General features: G+C 41.2%; 1 protein-coding gene across 1 annotated transcript in view; it reads left to right on the forward strand.

Annotated features, from left to right (window-relative positions):
• Window positions 1-19,130, forward strand: part of mapk8b (mitogen-activated protein kinase 8b) — a 43,403-nt gene extending 24,273 nt beyond the window's left edge. The window contains 8 exon segments of the mRNA XM_034106698.2: window positions 4,498-4,663; window positions 5,556-5,627; window positions 10,270-10,452; window positions 13,411-13,535; window positions 16,148-16,211; window positions 17,523-17,600; window positions 18,262-18,303; window positions 18,306-19,130. Coding sequence (XP_033962589.1) covers window positions 4,498-4,663; window positions 5,556-5,627; window positions 10,270-10,452; window positions 13,411-13,535; window positions 16,148-16,211; window positions 17,523-17,600; window positions 18,262-18,303; window positions 18,306-18,406 — 831 coding nt within the window. The 3' untranslated portion in view covers window positions 18,407-19,130.
• Window positions 19,131-21,867: the final 2,737 nt, after the last annotated feature.

The following is a 21,867-nucleotide window of genomic DNA, read 5'->3' on the forward strand; positions in this document are numbered from 1 at the left end:
ACGTTATAGCCCGGGCACCGTTTATACCTCTGACATGTGCACAGTTTCGCATGAAGACAAAATCACTCGAGTGCAAGAAAACCCGTTTCTTAGAGTATGTGCTTTTGTGTTTTGCTTAAGCCCCGCCTCCAATTTGTCACCTTACAGCAAGGGGGTCGAACTCAATTTCATCTCGGGCCACATCAGCATCATGATTGCACTCAAAGGGCCGGTTGTAACTTTAAGATTATATAAAAATACATATATAAATATTGAATATATATAAAATAATGTATTATATTACATTATTGCCTCTGCATTGGATTATTATCTGATAGGGTAATAATAACTTCATAATTAACTACGTCTGGAAGCAGAAGTCTAGGGCAAATAATTGCAAGTCTCTTCAGTAAGAATGTCACAAAATGATTTTGAAAAAAAAGTCAAATTCTGAGAAAAAAGTCAAATGAGAGATGCATTGTGGGACATGTAGTTTATGGGCAACGTGCCTCTGTACATCGCCATGTAATCGTATAATAAACATATTATATTATTTCAGAGCTCTTGCGGGGCCACAGAAAATGAAGTCGCGGGCCGGATTTGGCCCCCGGGCCTTGAGTTTGACACCCCTGCCTTACAGCATCGTTAAACTCGATCTTAGCTCAGTTAAACTGATGGAGGTGGGGATATACATCTGGCTTTTAGAGCATTTTCCATCTTTAAGGACCTTACGATTTGAATAAGATGTATTCAAATGTTCGTAGTGGGTAGTTGATGTAGCTGAACAATGTCTGTTTCCCAATGTTAATCAATGGGAAAATGTTGTTTTGGTCCCAATTGCATCACGGTAATCAAAGTACCCCTTTTTGGCCACTATGTACATTTTCTTTAATGACCGGCTCACTTCCTGGGAGGGTCTTTAGCGCCACTGCTACGTCTCATTGCAGTGTTTCTGTTAGCCACTTTTTACCAGACTTAAACCAGGACAATCTGTTCAAGCCTGACATTTAATTATGTGTTTTCTTTTGAGATGGCATTTTAAATGACTGGATTAAGTGTGTGTTTGATCGAGTTGTCCTTGGGCGTTTTTAAGTATTCTCTATACCGGGGAGTGATCATGATTAAGAGTTAAGAGTTGACATTTCTAATCTACTACCAACTTGTCACCCTGAAACTCACAGCTTGCAAATGACGTCTGTGATATATCAATAGGCAGAAGCACATTGGCACATCCTAGCAACAGGCCCTGAGTCCTGTGAGGGTTACCCGCAGCAGAGGGAAAGCACACTTCCTCTTCAAAGGAAAAGCATTTTAAAATCTCCTTTGTTTCCGTCATGCATCGGGGAAGTTCAGGGCGTCGCCAGGAGACAAATAGAGTCGGAGCTCGTTGTGTCTTCCTGCAGGTGTCAGGTGACGTATTACAGCTCTGATACACAAACACAGAGCTGGAAAATAACGATGAAATAAAAAAATGCTACCAAAAGGAAACCAAACAGTTTGAAGCCACATCTCCGTCGGTAGTTGTTTTTTATACTGTAAATAAATAAATTACGGTTTGGGGTGAAGTGTCTCAGGGAAACAACGACATGTTGACTGCAGTGGGGTTTGAACCTGTGCCCACTGCCCCCTGGTCCGAACACCAACGCACTACCCACTGCGCCACACGCCTACACACACGTATGACAATTGTTTAATGTCCAATGGTTAATCTCAGGCCATTTAAAATTAAAATGTGTATTGCAAACCAACTTGGATTTCCAGTGAGAACATTTTTTATTTTCTGAATTGGACATCGTCACATAATAATAATAATAATAATAATAATAAAAATGGACTTAAATCAAGTATTTTAATGTTTTATATGATGCATCTCCAAATGCAAAAAAAAAGAATTGCTTGATAATGTCGTGTTTTATGCAGATTCCTTTCAGGCATATTTATCCATGTTATGTCCTAATATCCACATTAACATTCTGGTTGCACTCAAAGGGCCGGTTGTCACTTTAAGACTATATAAAAATACATATATAAATATTTAATATATATACAGAAAAGCCAAATTCTGGAAAAAAAGGGAAGTAACATTTTGAAGAAAAAAAGTAAAATTCTGAGAAAAAAGTAAAATGTGAGATGCATTGTGGGATATGTAGTTTATTGGCAACCTGCTTCTGTAAATCGGCATGTTTTTTTTTTAGGTCGTGTTTGTTATTTCTTCCATTAAAAAATGGAATTTTGCAACCGTGGGAAAATGATATCTCTGATCTAAAGTGAAAAGTTTTTTTTTTTCAGTCACTTTGATGTCACACTGTTAGCTAAGTTAAACTCATAAGAACAATAAGGAGAGTAGGTAAATAAAATAACATATTCTTAGATTTAAAATGTCAAACCTTTTCCATTCTCCATTGAGAGCAGAATCATATAATGTTCAATCCCAGGCCATTTCTTACTTTAATTGGTGCATTTTAACCAACATAATGTATTTCCATTGTGAAATGTATTGTCTATCTACATTAACAGTAATACACGTTCAGACACCCTCAGTGTCAGCAAGCCCTCTAACTCTGTCCCTGCTGTATATAGACTATTCTTGCGCTATTTCTATTCTATTTGATTACTTGCAAATTACGGAGCCCCCTAGGGGACATGGGGAGAAAAAAAGAAAAAACCCCGTTGCAGTTTGTAGACGGTCCCTAAGCACTCCTCTCTTCTCCAGCTGCAGATTGTGACCAATTCTTGATGTTTAGCTCGGATGACGGCGCGTATCGAACTGTTCTGACAGAAACGACTCTGGAGCTCGTTGTCTACCTTGCTATGATTGTAAAGTCATGTTTGTTATTGATCCGCGAAATTCGAATCCGTCAATAACTCAGCTCAGAGGAACGTGCATGTCCCCTCGCTCTGAGTGTTCTCTTGAGGTGTCTTCACTTATGTGAAACCCTTTATATATACAGTCTGTGTGTGAAACCCGTGCCTATTGCCAAGCACTGATGTAGGGGTGGGCGATATGACGATATATATCGTCGTGACGATATTAGGTCTCCACGATATGCTTTTTCAGAGATATCGTCCTATCGTGATAAAAAAAAAAAAAAAAATAGCGGGAGGGGAAGAGGCTCTCCGTGCGCGGCGCAGGGGGCTATGACAGCGGACGGAGAGCCTCTTCCCCTCCCGCTCCCCCAGCCTCACCTACTGATTTTAATTTCACCATATATCAAGCCCGATCGATTTCACAATGTCAGCGCACCTCTGCTTTCGTTCAGTCCGAGTTGTTTGACACGCTCCCAAAGTCCCTCGCCCCCTTTCTTTGCAGCGAGCAACCATAGGGCAGGCATTTCATCAAGGGGCTCCTGATGGAAAGACTAGCAAACGGTGGAAAGACATAACTGACGCTGTGGCGTTTTATGTTTTTCCCTTCAGTTATGCTAAAGTCTTTTATTACACTTCAAGTCTAAAGTTTACATTTTAATTGTTTGGCACTGACTTTTCCTCATTGATGTTTTATGTTTTACTTAGTTATGTTTTACCCTCCTTTTCATGTTTATTGATGTTCACTGCTCACTTGTTCATTCAGGGTTTCATTTCTGAAATAAAACTAGCTTGAAATGCTATTTTGGTCTGTTACTCCTTTTTGTTTTAGTTTCTGTTACCTTGTAGGTGCTTGTTCTGTTAAGTAACTTGAAAAATAACCATAATAACCGACATGAAAAAATATCGTGATATATATCGTCTATCGTGATACTGCCTGAAAATATCGTGATAACATATTTTTCAATATCGCCCACCCCTACACTGATGTTATATCTTTATATTTAAGGCCAAGCTCAAAGTAAAATCGATGAACCGCTCCATTGTTGTGGTTTCTGTGTTGCCGTAGCAGCCGAACTGACCAGGAAGTACATTGAGCTAAATGAATAGTATTTCGAGATCTCGCAATTTTTTTTTCTTCAAATTATTTTGTCCCCTAAGGGGCTCTGTAGAAAATAGGTCGAAATAATGTCTGTGGAAAACGAACCTGTTTGATAAATGCACGTTTTGTTCAGCCGGATAATCTCCACATGTCTTCCTACTTTTATAATCTTCTAATCATAACTCTAATGGCCAGAAGCTAAATGCTAACGTTATGCTATAAAGGAGCTACAGGCGAGTCCAGCAGCACGACTTCAACATCACGCCGACTTCAGATCCATATTCAAACACACAGATTCAAAATGGAACAAGTTGAAGCGTCTGTCTGAACACTTTGCAGGAGGCAGGGACTTGCTTTCAAGCAGAACACGGGGGAAAACAAACTTGCTGATGGATTTAATGTCGTAGAACAAAACGTGATCCGTCTCTTAACTTTGTGTCAAACACAGACCTTATTTCAGCTATTTTCCAAAATCCTAAGGAGAATTCCCGTTGGCTCCGAGACGAGGGAACAGGAAGTGGTGAAATGCTAACTCACTTCCGGGTTTTAGGACTCGTCACTGCTCCACTCTATCAAAGCCTTGAATCTGAATCTTCTGTGTTTCCTGTCAGGACCTGAAGCCCAGCAACATCGTGGTGAAGTCCGACTGCACGCTGAAGATCCTGGACTTCGGTTTGGCCCGAACCGCCGCCACCGGCCTCCTGATGACGCCCTACGTTGTGACCCGATATTACCGCGCCCCCGAAGTCATCCTGGGCATGGGTTACCAGGCCAACGGTGAGTACAAGAAGCAGCTCCTTCTCAGCGACCAATGAGGAGCTCCGAAAGCTACTGCATGGGATGTTTTTCAGCACACACACTCTCACGCACTCACTGTTCCTGTAAATGTCACACTCGAGGGGTCCGGGGAAGTTGGCATGTTGGGCAGAGGTGCATTGTGGGAAACTTCCTGTCGGGGGACTCCAGTTCCCAGCAGCGCTTCAGCATGCGTTTGATGTTTTATTAAGAGGCTGCCGGTCCTGCGCTCCATACAGCCTGGCTTTAAAAACGCCAGCATGAAAACAGTGACTTGTGCATGACTCAGCAGTTTCTCTTGGTGCTCCTGTCACAGTTTAGGCAACATCGTAATAAAGGAATAGTCGAACATTTTAAGAAATATGCTTAGTTGCCATTAATTGGTTTTGAAGACTGATGCCACTCATGTCCGTTTGTTAGATATGAAGCTCGAGTAAAGAATGGCTGCCATGCTAGCTGGTTATCCCTGTTCCCAGGCTTTATGCTAAGCTAAGCTAATTCTCTATGGTTTCTTATTTAGCATACAGGCACACGAGTGGTTTCAGCCTTTCTATCCAATTCTCGAACAATCATCCTGACTGAAATGTTAAATTCCCTTCGATAAAAACATGATGAAGGCTCGAGTAGCCGCGCAGATAGGTCGGCATCAGCTTCGATGCTTAATAGTAAATTAAGCAAATGTGGATTTTTGGACTTTTAAAGAACTCAGAGAATAACTTTTTTCCTTTTGTACAGAAATCATTAGGTCGATATCAGGAGAGTTCCTTTACTCTCTTGTCCTTCCTCCTCTTCACCAAAACTAATTTCTCCTGCTGACTTGTTGCATTCTTTTGCTCATTCTCTTTTCCCTCCTTTTTACGCTGCGCACATGTAGTGGATATTTGGGCTGTGGGCTGCATTATGGCAGAAATGGTTCGCCACAAAATCCTTTTTCCAGGAAGGGATTGTATCCTTGAGCTGCTTGCAGCAGTGTCTGGCATTTCTCCTGAAAGAAAAACAACGTAGCACCGAAACGTCTTTCATCTCTTCAAGCTATTCCCTTTCTTTTTTTTTTTCATCTGCCGCATCGCACGGAGATCAAATCCTGTGAGCAACGAGTCGTTCTATTTCTCAGATGTGCCTGACACCTCGAATCACAGCCACCCACCTGCTCTTCATGCAGACACGCACACACACGCACGCACGCACACACACACACACACACACACACACACACATACCATGTATACATCACTTCAGGGGACATTACATTGACTTACATGCATTTCCTGAGTAAACAGATTTAGGTCCCCACAAGTATAGTAATGCTAGACCACACACACACACACACACACACACACACACACACACACACACACACACACACACACACACCCCTTTCAGCACCTGCACTGCAGCTTCAAGACAGTCACATGAAACGGAAATAGAATTGAGAAGTTTGCTCGTTCATAGCTGAGATCTTGCATAAAAATACGCTTGTGTATCCTCAAACTGCTCTCCATATGCCTTTTGTAAAAAGCCATAGCAACAGTCGCACAAAAAGATCAATTGTTCCTCAGAATAACACAAAGAAAATCTGCCTTCTGGTCTAGAGAAATTGGGAGAATATGAATAATTTCTCAGGTGGATTCGTCGAAGTGGAACATACAAGTTATATGAATTGCAGTGAGGATACGGAGGGTGTTGAAATCTGCAAATAAAACAATGACCTTGACAGTCGGTGTCGCACTTGTAAAAGCTCAGGATTCACCATTCAATCAACCTGCTGCAGAAACAACCTTAAACATTATTTAATAAGTTCTTCCATTCGATTTCAATGTAATGTCACGTCAAATACAATTTCCATCTTCGTCCTGGGACGCTGACCGAGGTCAATGAGTGCACTCGGCTGCATGCAATTCATTTCTGTCATGTATCAAACCTGGCCGCACATCATGTTTTTGTTTATTTATAATTTCCCCTTCCTTTATGTTTTTGGGCTTATGTTTTCAGTTCGTCTTCCAGTCCTGCATGCTAATTTGGTGGTTTGTCATTTCATTTTTCAGTTGATGTCTGGTCTGTTGGCTGCATCATGGCTGAAATGGTCCGGGGTAGTGTGTTGTTTCCAGGCACTGATCGTATCCTTACGTTGAACCTCCATCCAAAAAAAATAAAAAATAAACCCCCTAAATGCAGTCCGTGGGTGTTTCTCAATGTCGAGGACGCTTCCTTGGTAGCACATGTCTTCCGAGTCACTTCCTTCAGAAGCTAGGCAAGAATCCTTCCTGGCATTCGGAGAAGGAAGAGTGGAACAGGCGAGCAGGTGTGCGTCATGTGAGAGGCCCCGCCTTCCATTTTCCACCACAGATTTTAGGAAATTGGTCCGTGCGCAAAGCATTGTGGGGATTTTAAGACCGCGGAGGATACACATGTGCAGCCTCGAAATTTCTCGCTACGAAGGATGCCGGGCTCGGTAGAATTCCAAGCATCCTGGACGTTGGAACAGTCATTCGGCGGCACTCGATGACGTAGCATCCTTGAAATAGTGGCTCTGGAGCATCCTTCCTTGACATCGAGAAACACCCCATGTCTCTCATCCTTCTGTCTGACATCTTGTTCATATCGTTTCACACAATGGGAAAAACCTGCCGAGCGACACATCGTGTTCACGCTCGAACATGCATTTATTTCACAATTAACATCGGCGAATAGTCGCTTACCGCTAGGGCTGATCGATTCTGCAAAAATAACCATTGAAGATTATTTCGCACTGATTTTGCGATTGCGATATCAGAGGGAATTAGCATTTTGGAAACTTTATTCAAATCCTTTCGAAAAAATTTATAAAAACAAAAATAGTAGGATATTATTTTTACGATTTTTTTTTTTTTTTTTTTTTGTACGATCAAGAAGCCGAGTGAAGCAGACACTGTATAAATCACCCATATAGGTTCATTTGCATACTCTCCTGCCGTGCCGATACGGACTAGAGAGCGTTAATAGACACAGTCGGTCCATCATCTTAAAAAATTAGCTACAGTAGCACTTAAAGCCCGGACAGCGCTCCGTGGTTATGTACGCTTGAAATATTCAAAGGGGCCCTGTTCTGCTCTTTGGGGTGTTCCCTTTCCGGTCGTGTGTTATATAGATTTGTGTGCTAGAGGCTAGAATCCCAGTGTTCCCTTCAGAAGGAGTCTCTCTCCCACACACTGCCTGATACACCTCCATTGGACTTCTTTGTTTACCTTTCGTAACATCCGCTCCCATTGGCTAGCGCTCCAACACATTGTCCGTGATAGGCTAAGGGGCGGGACATCTCTAAGCGGCAAGGACATGCTGGTCAATCAATCAATCAATGTTTATTTATATAGCCCAATATCACAAATGTTACATTTGTCTCAGTGGTCTTCACAGTGTGTACAGAATATCAGTATGACAATACGACACCCTCTGTCCTTAGACCCTCACATCGTACAAGGAAAAACTTCCAAAGAACACCCAGTTTAAAGGGAAAAATGGGAGAAACCTCAGGGAGAGCAACAGAGGAGGGATCCCTCTCCCAGGACGGACAGACGTGCAATAGATGCCGTGTGTAAATTGAAAAGATAATACATTTGCAACATAGGTAGTCCAAATGTTTGGAAATGCATGTGTGTATATAATAGGAAGATGAATCCACGAGGATATCCATCCAGGACCTATGATCCAGGACCACAGCCACGACTCAAGATCCAGGACACAGGACCGCAGGATCATCCATGACTCCGGATCCCAGCGTATATAGACACCAAAAAGAAAGACATTTGGGGAAGCTGGGTTAATCGGAACATGAGTGTACACGGGTATAGACAGAGAGAAGGAAGAAGTAAGATGTCCCCCGACAAACTAAGCCTATATCAGCAAAACTAGGGGCTGAATCTAATCAGCCCTAACTATAAGCTTTATCAAAAAGGAAGGTCTTAAGCGCACTCTTAAAAACGGATAGGGTGTCTGCCGCCCGAACACAAACTGGAAGCTGATTCCACAAATGTGGAGCTTGATAAGAAAAGGCTCTGGCTCCCATTGTACTTTTAGAGATTCTAGGAACAACCAACAACCCTGCATTCTTGGAACGCAATGCCCTAGTAGGACAGTAGGGTATAATGAGTTATTTAAGGTAAGATGGCGCCTGCCCATTAAGGGCTTTGTAGGCGAGAAGAAGAATTTTAAATTCTATCCTGTGTTCTATAGGGAGCCAGTGTAAGGCAGCCAGAACAGGAGTAATGTGGTCCCTTTTCCTAACTCTGGTTAGTACACGAGCCGCAGCATTTTGAATCAGCTGAAGCGACTTGATTGACTTCTTGGTACTCCCTGATAATAAAGAGTTACAATAATCCAGCCTAGAAGTAACAAATGCATGGACTAGTTTCTCTGCATCGTTTTGAGGCAAGATATGCCTGATTTTTGCAATGTTACGTAGATGGAAGTAGGCGGTCCTTGAAATTGATTTTATGTGGGCGTTAAAGGATAAATCCTGATCAAATATAACACCAAGATTCCTTACAGTCTCACTGGAGGCCAAATTAATGCCATCCATAGTTAGTATATCTTTAGATAATTTGTTTCGTAGATTCTTCGGGCCAAGTACAATAACTTCAGTTTTGGTCGTGTTTAACATCAAAAAGTTTAAGGTCATCCACGTTTTTAAGTCCTTAAGGCAGTCTTGAATTTTATTTAGATGATTAATTTCATCAGGCTTGATTGATAAATATAGTTGAGTATCATCCGCATAACAATGAAAGTTTACAGAATGATTCCTTATAATATTGCCTAACGGAAGCATATATAATGTGAACAAAATAGGTCCGAGCACTGAGCCCTGTGGCACTCCATAGCTAACTTTGGTTTGCGTGGAAGATTGCTGGTGGTTGGTTAAGCGGTATTTCATCAGCAAATAAAATCAGTGTCTGTTCATCTGCTACCGTCATGATTCTCTAATGTTCACCTTCTGACAGGACCGCATTGAGTGGATTTAAATATATGAATAATTACTTTTTCGAACCATGTAAATACCCGTCGACAAGCAGAATTGATCGCTTTTCAAAAATAGCTTGTAAAATCGGTTATGGACGAAAATCTGTTGCGGAAAAACAGGCTTTTCCTCATTGTTGTTCATTCAGTGTTAAAGATGAGAAGAGATGTGACTGTATTAGTCCTCCAGGTAGATCTGTACTTCTGTATGTATGCGTGTGTTTCTGTTCCGCATACATACAGTATTTCCAACATCTGGATTACTTGAGGTAAACATTACCTTTTTATGTTTGTGTTGTGTCCATTCTGATTCCACAGGTTTGATTCTTTTCCTGCTGGAGCCCGCCGCTTAAAGGTGGCGGGCGCGGACCGGTCATAGAGCCCGTAGAGTTAAAGGTGGTTAATTTTACCTGTAAAATCCATAGATTTAGGAGGTCCCCTAGTGGCCGTTAGCTGTACACAAGTCAAAAGTCGCGGCTTATAGTCCGAAAAGTACGGTAGTTGAAAAATGTTGCTAAAAATGACCTTCCTCGACTCTGAAAAGGCGGCCCCTTTAGTCCAGACCCAGTGCAGTTGTTCTCTTAACCCTGACCCTGAAGATATCGACCAGTGGAACAAGGTGATCGAACAGCTGGGAACGCCGTCTCAGGAGTTCCTGATGAAGCTCAACCAATCGGTGAGGACCTACGTGGAGAACAGACCTCGATATGCCGGCTACAGCTTCGAGAAGCTCTTCCCCGACGTGCTGTTTCCTGCAGACTCTGAACACAACAAACTGAAAGGTAAGCGTGGGGCTGTCTCGCTATTAACCGACATTGTTTACACCAGGGTTGTGTAAGGACAGTACTTGTACCACTCTCTAATACTTCTGATTGGCTGTAAAGGTATATTTAGCTGCAATTAGCTGCTCTTAAAAAATCATATCTGTGGCTAAAAACTGACATCAATATTTTCCTTTTTTCCCCTTTCGTTTTCAATCAATTTGAGTTTTTATTATTAATTTGATAGTTTATTATATATATTTAATTTTACTGAGACACTAAGGGATAAACACCCTTCTTTCAATATTTCAATATTTTACATAATTTTCCATTTTACCCAAAAAGTTATATAATAATATTAAATATTTTGCATTTATTTTCTTTTAAATGAATCAATACAATTTACATCATTTTAATTTCCTTCCAAAAACAAAAGTGCTTGATAATAATTCAACACATACTGTAGTTACACATGTCTCAAACGTTGGTGTTATGCTGCAATGGCTCATGGATTTTAATGGGCATCAATGGGGACGTTATTGTCTTTAAACGGTCAGGGAATAATTCTGTCTACAGGTTTGCCTTTTGCCCTCGGACGCAGATGCCCACGCATGTTGTTGTTGTGACCAGTGTGTGACCGGGCAGCTCTCCGTCAGATAGTTAATGTTGTGGGACACCTGGAACACTTCCTTCTCGGGGTGTAGATGACCCCGAGCCGTAAGCGACAACAACTGTGATTCAGTGTCCTCAGCTGTTCAGTCTATTGAAGAACGTTGATTATTACACTCTGATAGTTCAAACCTGGAGCTACAGGAGGGCTTCAGGATTGATTGTGGCATCTCACCCGTGTGGTCAGATCGTGGCTTGTGGCATGTCGTGTGAGTTCTCCGGCCGAAGCTCCAAATGAACCGTCAGTATTCGCCATCAAGGCTCCAGCTCTCCTCGTGTCTCTGACTCCACTTGTTCAGAAGTTTCCCCCACAGAGGTCGTAGTGTCTGTCGTTTAAATACAAGTCATTTCAGAGTTATTATAGGAGCTGAGACTTCAAAGACACAAGAAGAAAAAGGCCAAACATGCATTAAAAAAGCCATGATTGATGAAATATGGAGAACCAAACAAGTCCCTCGGGGTACGTAAGGGTTAAAGCCCAGGAACCAGTCCCGTGAAGACTGACTGAAAGCACTAGGAGAGTAGAGATGGGTGTGAGGCTGTACATGAAGCTCCTGCTAAAAGTGAAAACCAGATTTTGGGGAATAGTTCCTCTGCCAGGTGCAGACATTGAAGCCTGAAGGGGAACCATTGTAACATTTAAATTAACTTTTTTATCACATCCCCGACGGTGTGAGGAGTAATGAGATTTATTTCCACCGTATGTTTCCGTTTTACTGCCTAAAAAATGGACAAAAGACTCAATAAAGCTGGGGTTTTTTGTGCTAATGTCGACTTTATCAGGGTTGAGTTTCTAAATGGCTTTTTGTCCTTTGAAGGATTATTATAATGGTTCAATGGTGGCTCGCTATGATGTCTCCACACACTTGCAAAGCCCTTAAAATATGAACTTCTCATAGCATCAGTTTGATTTAGCATCTTCACAAACATCCGCTGACGGCAAAGCCCGAGTGACGAATCCATTTTCGTTGGCTGCCTAAAGATTAAGCACTTATTACAGGAGCTGACAGCTGAGAGGAATTCACCTCAAGCGTGTCTTGGGCTGCGTTCCAATAGTCCGTTTAGCTTAGGAACCTTCCGGAGTGAAATGACCCGGAAGTCCCTCCGTGGCGGCCATGATAAGTGTCGTTCCAATTCTCTAGATGAAAGGAAAGGAGGTTTCAAACTTCCTTTATAACCTCCTTTAGCGTAGGAACCACTGGACCTCCCTCGCCGAAAGGAAAGGAGAAAATGCTGCCCCACAATGCCTTGGTTGCTGATTGGCTAATGGTTACTCAAGACAACACATCGTTATGACATCATAAAGTGGCCAAAATCTGATCAGCTCGTTTTCAGACAGGTTTTTATAGAAATGGATCAAAAAGAGAGAAAATCTTTGTTCCTGAAACTTTCAGAGTCTCTTTCCACAGAGGGGACACATGTTGATGTAGAAGAGACATGAAGAAGAGGGGACACATGTTGATGTAGAAGAGACATGGAGAAGAGGGGACACATGTTGATGTAGAAGAGACATGAAGAAGAGGGGACACATGTTGATGTAGAAGAGACATGGAGAAGAGGGGACACATGTTGATGAAGAAGAGACGTGAAGAAGAGGGGACACATGTTGATGTAGAAGAGACGTGAAGAAGAGGGGACACATGTTGATGTAGAAGAGACATGGAGAAGAGGGGACACATGTTGATGTAGAAGAGACATGGAGAAGAGGGGACACATGTTGATGAAGAAGAGACGTGAAGAAGAGGGGACACATGTTGATGTAGAAGAGACATGGAGAAGAGGGGACACATGTTGATGTAGAAGAGACATGGAGAAGAGGGGACACATGTTGATGTAGAAGAGACATGGAGAAGAGGGGACACATGTTGATGTAGAAGAGACATGAAGAAGAGGGGACACATGTTGATGTAGAAGAGACATGAAGAAGAGGGGACACATGTTGATGTACAAGAGACATGGAGAAGAGGGGACACATGTTGATGTAGAAGAGACATGGAGAAGAGGGGACACATGTTGATGTAGAAGAGACATGGAGAAGAGGGGACACGTGTTGATGTAGAAGAGACATGGAGAAGAGGGGACACATGTTGATGTAGAAGAGACATGAAGAAGAGGGGACACATGTTGATGTAGGAGAGACATGAAGAAGAGGGGACACATGTTGATGTAGAAGAGACATGAAGAAGAGGGGACACATGTTGATGTAGAAGAGACATGGAGAAGAGGGGACACATGTTGATTTTGCATAATAGGTGACCTTTAATCACACCTTAACGTCTACCCTCGTCTCTTTTCCTAACCCCTCCGCAGCGAGCCAGGCCCGGGACCTCCTCTGCAAGATGCTGGTGATCGACGCCTCAAAGCGCATCTCGGTGGACGAGGCCCTGCAGCACCCCTACATCAACGTGTGGTACGACCCGACTGAGGTGGAGGCGGTGAGTACAGCCCGATGAATGGATGTTGAAAACGACCAATGTCATGTATTTCACTGTCAACATAAATAATAGTTTCCCCCCTGCATTAAAACGGCAATGTATGTCTTAATTAATTAAGCTTTTATAATATATATAGTGTCTATTTTTTAAGTTGTGTATTTTATTGATGTACTCTATCGATGTACCGTACTTTTCGGACTATAAAGCTGCATATAAGCCGCAGCAGCTAAATTGTCCGTCTGTCTTGCTCTCGTTCTGTCTCTCGGTTCCACTTTTACTTTGGCGCGCTACCTGTCTCGCTCTTTTCCGGCCTCCAGCTTTTTCCGCTGGAGCCGCCGCTTAGAGGTGGCGGGCGCGGACCGGTCCTAGAGCCCGTAGCGTTAAAGGTGGTTAATTTTACCTGTAAAATCCATAGATTTAGGAGGTCCCCTAGTGGCCGTTAGCTGTACAACAAAAATGGGGGAAAAGTCGCGGCTTATAGTCCGAAAAGTACGGTATATATGTTCTACTGCTTATCTGGATATATTTATTGTAATGTTATCTTATTATATATCTCAATCTCAATCTTTATGTATTTATGTAGCACATTTAAAAAAAAAAAACCTCAGTTGACCAAAGTGCTGTACAGGGAATAAAATAAAATATCAAATAACACATATATTTACCTCATGTGTTCTAATTTAACGAATTAATGAATACAATCTATTTAATCTATGACTAAAATCTTCTCTGAATGCAAAATGTTCTGCCCGTTTGGTGACACCCCAGCTCTCTCTGGAAACACACAGACGGAGCGAAGCGGTTCAGCCGGTGATCCGACGGATTCGAGATCGTTTGTTGTAGGGCTGCACGATATTGAAAAAAACTGACTTTGCGATATATTTTTATTTAACCGGATGAAAGATTTTAGTCACGGACGTCTGGATCTTAACTGGTTGACTCGTCATCATACCTTAAGTCATGATAGTGCAGTAGTTCCAGATGGCAGATGTTGCTTTTGTTTTTCGAAGTAAATCGTCATTCTCGCCAGTATTGTCCTCCTGTTCCTCGCTCATTTTTTACCGGTGTTTTGATGGTCTGCAAACTAGGGGGCGGGGCCTGCTGTGATCTGATCAAGAATGATTGTGATTGGCTGTGCACGCAGAGCCTGCATGTCACTCACTCAAGTACCCCTGACATGAGAGCCGCGCAAGTTTTCCTTTTGTAGCAAGCAGCAAAATAATTGTAACATGACGTGTTTGAGTTAATTCACCTACTTAATATCGCACGTTTTTTATTAATTAATAAAATCGCACGTCCCTGCGATGTGAATATGTTATCGCCATGACACGATATATCGTTCAGCCCTAATTTGTTGCTGCCTCTCCCTGAAAGCAGTCTTCAGGAAACCCAGCACAGCCTTGAGAGGTGCAGATCAGTTCACAGGGATTTATCTGCCTCACATCGACGCCATCGCAGGTTCAGCTGTGCATGCTATACATTTAAGGTTTTTTCCTATTTCCCTGAAAAACGTAACTCAGCACTAAGTGGATTTAGTGAGAGGAGGCTTTAATGCAGCAGTTTCCAATACGCTGAGTCCGTAGGTTTCAGTTTGGAGATACTGCAGCACCGTTTCTCCCGTTTTACTCCTCGTTTATCTGCTGCATGGAAACATGCATCAAGCTCACCGGCGCAAATCACTCCGAAGCTCAGCCTCACATTCAGAAATACTGAGGATATCTCTCAAAATAATAAAAAAACGTCTAAATCAGTGTGGTTGCCAATGATTGACTTATCCAACACTAAACAAAAGAATCCCGGAGCATTGAGTAGGCAGACATGATTCAGTCGTTCCGTAAGGTGGCATTATGTGGATACATTGGCATTCAAATGGTTAAAAAGTGATGTATGGTAGCTACTGTGTGAACGTGACTCAAGTTAGTCAATATATTTCCAGGGGGTCCGCGGGGTCTTAGAAAGTATTAAAAGTTGATAAATCAATTTAGCGAAAATTAAGGCTATTAAAAAGTATAAACGGCATTTTCCAAGGTGTTAAATGTTGTAGCTTGTTTTCAATAAGTATCTGAATGGTCCAGAGAGGTTGTGTTCTGCAGTCTGCCTGAATGTAGTCATGGCGACGGCGTAGGTGTGTAGTGAGATTCTGTTTAGTTTATTGATGGCTTCCCGTTGGGTTTGACGCCATCTGAACAGGACGTCGCGCGCTCACTGCTTGATAGCGCGCGAAGGTCCGTTTACGCCGGTTGCTAAGCAACATCGTTAAGGGGAAATGCAAGTCTGCGTCCAAATGGTTGGAAGATAAGGAGGAAGGACGATCAATACTGTATATAGGCAATGTGAGGTAAAGTGTGTCGCCAAGGTAACCGGTTAGAACTCCAAGTGGAGACGAGGTCTTAAGATGTGTGGAAAGGGTCTTTAAAAAAGGTCTTAAGAGGTTTTAGTGAAAGTGGGAAATAGTATTTAAAAAATCACGTTTTTACGGCAGTTTTTAAATCAGATGTTTTCCTCTCGGTCCAAACATTTAAGAGTGTGATGTGGGCGGAGTTACGTCTCCATGTTTAGAATCTGTTCCGAAGACAGAAGCAGATACTAAAACGCTGTCCTTGTTTCTCCAGCCGCCGCCCGCCATCACGGACAAGCAGCTGGATGAGAGGGAGCACACGGTGGAGGAGTGGAAAGGTAAACGCATCCTCTGCTGCTCCGTCTTTCTGCGGCCTGTTGCATAACGACGTCGCTCTGTGCTCGTGCTCTGCAGCCTGGGAGACTTCCCTCTGCATAGTCTGATCATGATGTTACATACTACGTTTCTATTTTACGATTACAGATTGCTTGTATCCAAATAGAAGCATACAAGTGTAAGCAATAGTACAGACTTCTTAGGGCTGGAAGTCATGCTTCCCTTTTTCAACATAGAAGACAAACGGACAGCCAACAAGAAATAATAAAGACGCAGCATGACAGGAATACCATACTTAATGGCACACTTAGTCATAGTGGGAAAGAACATAGTATATATAATAGAAATAAATGAACTTAAAGGGTGCACATGAGCCCAGACTACCCCCCCCCCCTTCCCTCCCCGAGCAATTGTATCCAAATCTTTATTTAAAATCCAAATCTGCATTGTAAAGTGTTAACCTGTGGTACTTTCACACGAATAAATAGATTGTTTGGATGTAATAAAATGGCACCGACAGAAGAAAACACAGGGAAACTGAATAATTAACATATAGTAGAGTATCATCAGCATATATGTATCAACAAGTGTTTTGCTTTCATCTAAAATGCAACAAGTATCACAAAATGCCATGAGAAAGTTACAGGGTTCTTACGGGCATTACAAACCTGGGAAAGTCACGGAAATTCTAAATGCTAATTCCAGGCCCTGGAAAACAATATTTTTCCATGGAAATTGAACTAAAGTTGCATCAAATATGATTTATATTTTATCTAATCGCCGAAATAGTAATACTATAATGATAATAAATACTGTATCGTATAGTAATGAAACGTAAATGGCATTTAACTGGCGAGGTGTTTTGCTGGTGAGAGAGTTGCTTCAGCGCGTCGAAGCTAGTAAGCTAACTATTGGATTTGTTTTAGAGGCACGACGTGTTTCAGATGCAGACCTTATTTTCCTGTTCCATGTTAAAATAAACCATTTCCAGTGGTACGCTGAGAAAGAGCAATGTTTTGGTCATGGAAAATTAAGTAAAGGTCGTGGAGAAGTCATTGGTGATAAAGTGTATGAACCCTGAAGTTAGCATTTAAACATTTTCCTTACATATTTCCCTCCTTAAAAATACATAATCGTGTAGAATATACCATTTATGAATGGTGTGAGGAAACTACGTAAAGCAACATCCAATGTGTAAAATGAAAGACAAAATGGTGACTCCCAGAAAGTCGCCATGAGTGAAGTGCAGACCGCCTTCCTGTCTGCACTGAGCCTCACTACTGTGGTTTACTGTTGTCTCCCGTTTGTTGCAGATTTTATATATAAAGAAGTGTTTGAATGTGAAGAAAGGACGAAGAACGGAGTCATCAAAGGACAGCCTGCGTCCATAGGTGAGTGTCAGTGTGTGAGAGGATTCCTGTTTAAGAAAGAATATAATAATATAATAAGGACAAATTCAAACATGTTCTGAAAGGTCTTGAACTCTGTTGGGGAAATACTTACCGGTACCGAGCCCCGGTATGAAAGACCGTGGTACCGACTTTATCGGTCTTTTTATCGGTACTGGAGACATGTAAAAAATATGTCATATGTATTATTGCTACACAAACATTATATTGCTGTTTTAGTGTCGCCAAATCCGTTTCTAATACGCAAAAAGACTGCAAAATGCGTCCGTATATCGAGCCCGAACGTCGATTTCGAATTATTTAATGTAATTGTTTGCCTCCAGAAATCCACAGTTTTCTTACATTTCTGATCGGATTGGCAACAACTTCAGAATTTGTATCGACCGCCGTTCAAATGACCGCTTTGTTTTCCCCCCAAAAGTGGGCGGGGCCGTACTTTTTGCTCGGAAGTGTTACTCTCGTATATAGACTTTTTGCACTACTTTTTATTTTGTATTTTATTATATTGCATTGTTGAAGGAGCTCAGGTCAGAAGAATTTCATTGCCATTTCCACACTGTAGCTTTGTGCATATGACAATAAAACCTTTGAACTTGAATCTGGTTAGCTGACCACCGAGCTTCCCCTCTGTCTCACAGCACAGGTGCAGCAGTGAGCTCTTCTCCTCCTCCTCCTCCTTCTTCTTCATCGACGTCTTCTCGACCCTGACCCCCGACAGCAGCCTGCAGACGGCTAGCATCGCCGCCGCCGCGGATGCTACATCCAGCCCCCCGGCCTCCTGCAGATGACTATCATCTAACCCCCAAAACATCCACTTCCTGGTCCTGGGCTGGGCCCCGCCTCCTGGTCAGACCCAAGACCACTTCACTAGCCCCGCCCCCTTTGCCCCTCCCACTTTCCCCTCTTGTGCTAGTCTTCAGTAGTGTAGCGATTAGCCAGCTAGCTGTTTGAGAAATTCTTTCTGAAAGGACAGATCTTTATTTTCTTTCTTAAAAAAAATAAAATACAATTACAGTTATTTTCTTTTTCATTTTGAGTCCTAGCTGTAATTTATTGTGGCATTTCTTAATCTTTTTTTCCCCCTCACAAACCTAAGATGACGATAAGAGAGTTTTTATGATTTCACTACGTTCCGGTTAGTTTTTAACCGACAGTGAGAATTGAAAGAAGTATCTGTAAAAAAAAAAAAAACGTTTTAATGTGATCTATTTTTCTGTTGGACTTCATTCGTTTCACTCGTAAGCTACTGCTTTTACAACTTGCCATATACATGCAGATTGAGTTTGTACAGATGTTATGGTAAATGTAGTTGTATCTTCAATACGAGTTGCAGCGAGCCATTGAAACATAATCGAATTGACAGACGTATGATCTTAGTGCTCCCCTTATCTATGGATATCTTTTGAGTGCTTATGACATATCCTAAAACATGTTTTTCTTTTCTTGTGAGTCACTACTACTTCCTACATTGTAAACATGTGATAAAAGCTTTATAATTTCCTGTTCCGATAATAGGGTTTCAAAAGGATTTTCACTCAGCATATGATTCTGCATTTACGCTAAGGGATTGAGAATGACACGGTTAGGTTTCGCGAGATATAACTTGGGGCTTTTTGATGACCGTCTTCTGTATGTTGAAAGTGCTTTAAAGTCTTTTTGTGTGCAACAGGCTAATGGATCTGGATCGATGGTATTGCGGGATGAGCTTTCGGGCTTGCTTTGACACGGGATTTGTCGCTAAAAGTAACGTTTTTGTGGACGGTTTATCGAGACGTAGGTGAGTTTTGCGAGGTTGTAAAATCGGTGATGGTGTAAGTATGTGCTTCAGTAAAGTAGGGATTTGTGAGTTATGGGAAAGCATGTGAACGCGACGACGTCTATCGAGGGATAGTGATTCTGCAGCCTGATGGCGACAAAAAAACAACCATATCCTGTTATTAGTAATGTAGTCAATTTGGAATTTAAAGAGTGATTTTCTTAAGGATGGCCAAACACTTTGCGCACCAGACTTGCCTGCATTTGTGAAAAAATAACCACGACCAACGAGAGTCAAAAGAAACACATGATTCTTACGGTATGCAATAATCGTGCCCGTGTTTCTTTAATTTAGCTTTGAAAGGAAAAGTGCCTGTTTGTCATTCATTCCTGAGTACGTCGGAGGAATTCATTGCGTTATGTTTTAATGGTTAAAACGGTGGTTTGCATATTAAAACCGATAATACAGGGTTGTAGTTCACACAAAATGTGTCGTATATTTTTCTACTTGTTTTGGTTTCGACCCTTTGAGCGGGAGACGGCGGCGTCTTGCAGTGTAAGAAGGTGAGGGCGAATACGTTGAGTAATTTCAGGAGAAAAAAGGCAGTTTATCAAGGTCTTTCATCAAAGTATGTTTCTTTGCAGTGACAACAACCGAAATATATGTTAACAACCGTCTTTTGGCTTTTCTATGAGTACTAATTTAATGTGAGCCAAACAAAAAAAGTAACACTTGTGGAATGTAACCATAGTAACTCAAGTTTAAACAAGCCATATGAAATACAAGCTATCTAGAAAAGTAGTGTAATGGATCATGAATATAACGGTCCTAAACAAATAAAGGCTTACATTGTATTTTCAATATTTACTTTTTGTTAGGCTTATTGCAGTTTAATGCATACGTTCTGCCTGCTTGAAATGTTTGCAAAACGAACTTGTTGTTAGTAAGAGGCAGAGTTAGGGTTTGTACTGTCTCAAACCTCTCTTTGATAACGACTCTGTGCTCAAAGCAAACTTGCAAGTAAGTCTTTAGACTGCAATATAATATGCTGTTAAAAAAACTTGTAACTGTCTGCCAAATATAAAAGGCTAAACAAACTATTCAAACTATTTATTTTAAATGTTTGTTTCTCAAATTCTGCCGCACTTTTGCTCCTCCTTTTCAAGCTCTGGACACCAGCAGTTCATTAAAATTGGTAAAAAGTTTTAACTAACTAGTTTAAAACTTGTTAAGTTTATCGGGTTGCACCATTAAAACTTAACAAACATGTTGATAGGCAGATATAATGTTAACATTGAATATATCAGCAAGCTAACGTTAGCTTTGTCACTGAGCTATAACGTTAACATTTACAACAGTATATCAGCTAGCTCACGTTAGCTTTGTCACTGAGCTATATAACGTTAACATTTACTACAGTATATCAGCTAGCTCACGTTAGCTTTGTTACTTAGCTACACAACAGTTAACATTTGATATATTAACAAACCATCATTAGTTTACTCTAAGCTATATAATGTTAACATTTACAACAGTATATCAGCAAGCTAACATTAGCTTTGTCACTGAGCTATATAACGTTAACATTTACTACAGTATATCAGCTAGCTCACGTTAGCTTTGTTACTTAGCTACACAACAGTTAACATTTGATATATTGACAAACCATCATTAGTTTACTCTAAGCTATATAATGTTAACATTTACAACAGTATATCAGCAAGCTAACTTTAGCTTTGTCACTGAGCTATATAATGTTAACATTTACTACAGTATATCAGCTAGCTCACGTTAGCTTTGTTACTTAGCTACACAACAGTTAACATTTGATATATTGACAAACCATCATTAGTTTACTCTAAGCTATATAATGTTAACATTTACAACAGTATATCAGCAAGCTAACTTTAGCTTTGTCACTGAGCTATATAATGTTAACATTTACTACAGTATATCAGCAAGCTAACGTTAGCTTTGTTACTTAGCTACACAACAGTTATCATTTGATATATTAACAAAGCTAAACCTAAGCTATATAATGTTAACATTTTATATATCAGCAAGCTAACGTTACTGAGCTACGCAACAGCTAACATTTGTTACGGAATGCTAATTATAGCTGTCAGTTAGCTACACAAGAGTTAACATGGAATATTAGCAGGCTAACGTTAGCTCTGTGAGAACTAGCTTGCGTGGTGCAACCCGTTATGTTTTTTTTATGTTGTGATTAAATCTTAACTCATCTTGATAAAACTAGTTTGAATTCATGATGAACAGCTGGTGTAATTGTCCTGTTTTTTGGTATTCAGAATTAAAAAGGAAAGGTGGCTAGTAAAGTGCAAGGGCAGATGAGTAGCTAAATTCAATCTGCCGTCATAGTGCAGATCCCAACAGCGGCAACACGTTAAATTATCCAGTAGTGTGCAGACATGTTAACTGATGTCTCACATATGTAAGAAGGCAGGGAGAAAATCAGTGGCGTGTTTCCATTTG

Source organism: Pseudochaenichthys georgianus, chromosome 19, assembly GCF_902827115.2.
Source record: "Pseudochaenichthys georgianus chromosome 19, fPseGeo1.2, whole genome shotgun sequence".
NCBI lineage: Eukaryota > Metazoa > Chordata > Actinopteri > Perciformes > Channichthyidae > Pseudochaenichthys > Pseudochaenichthys georgianus.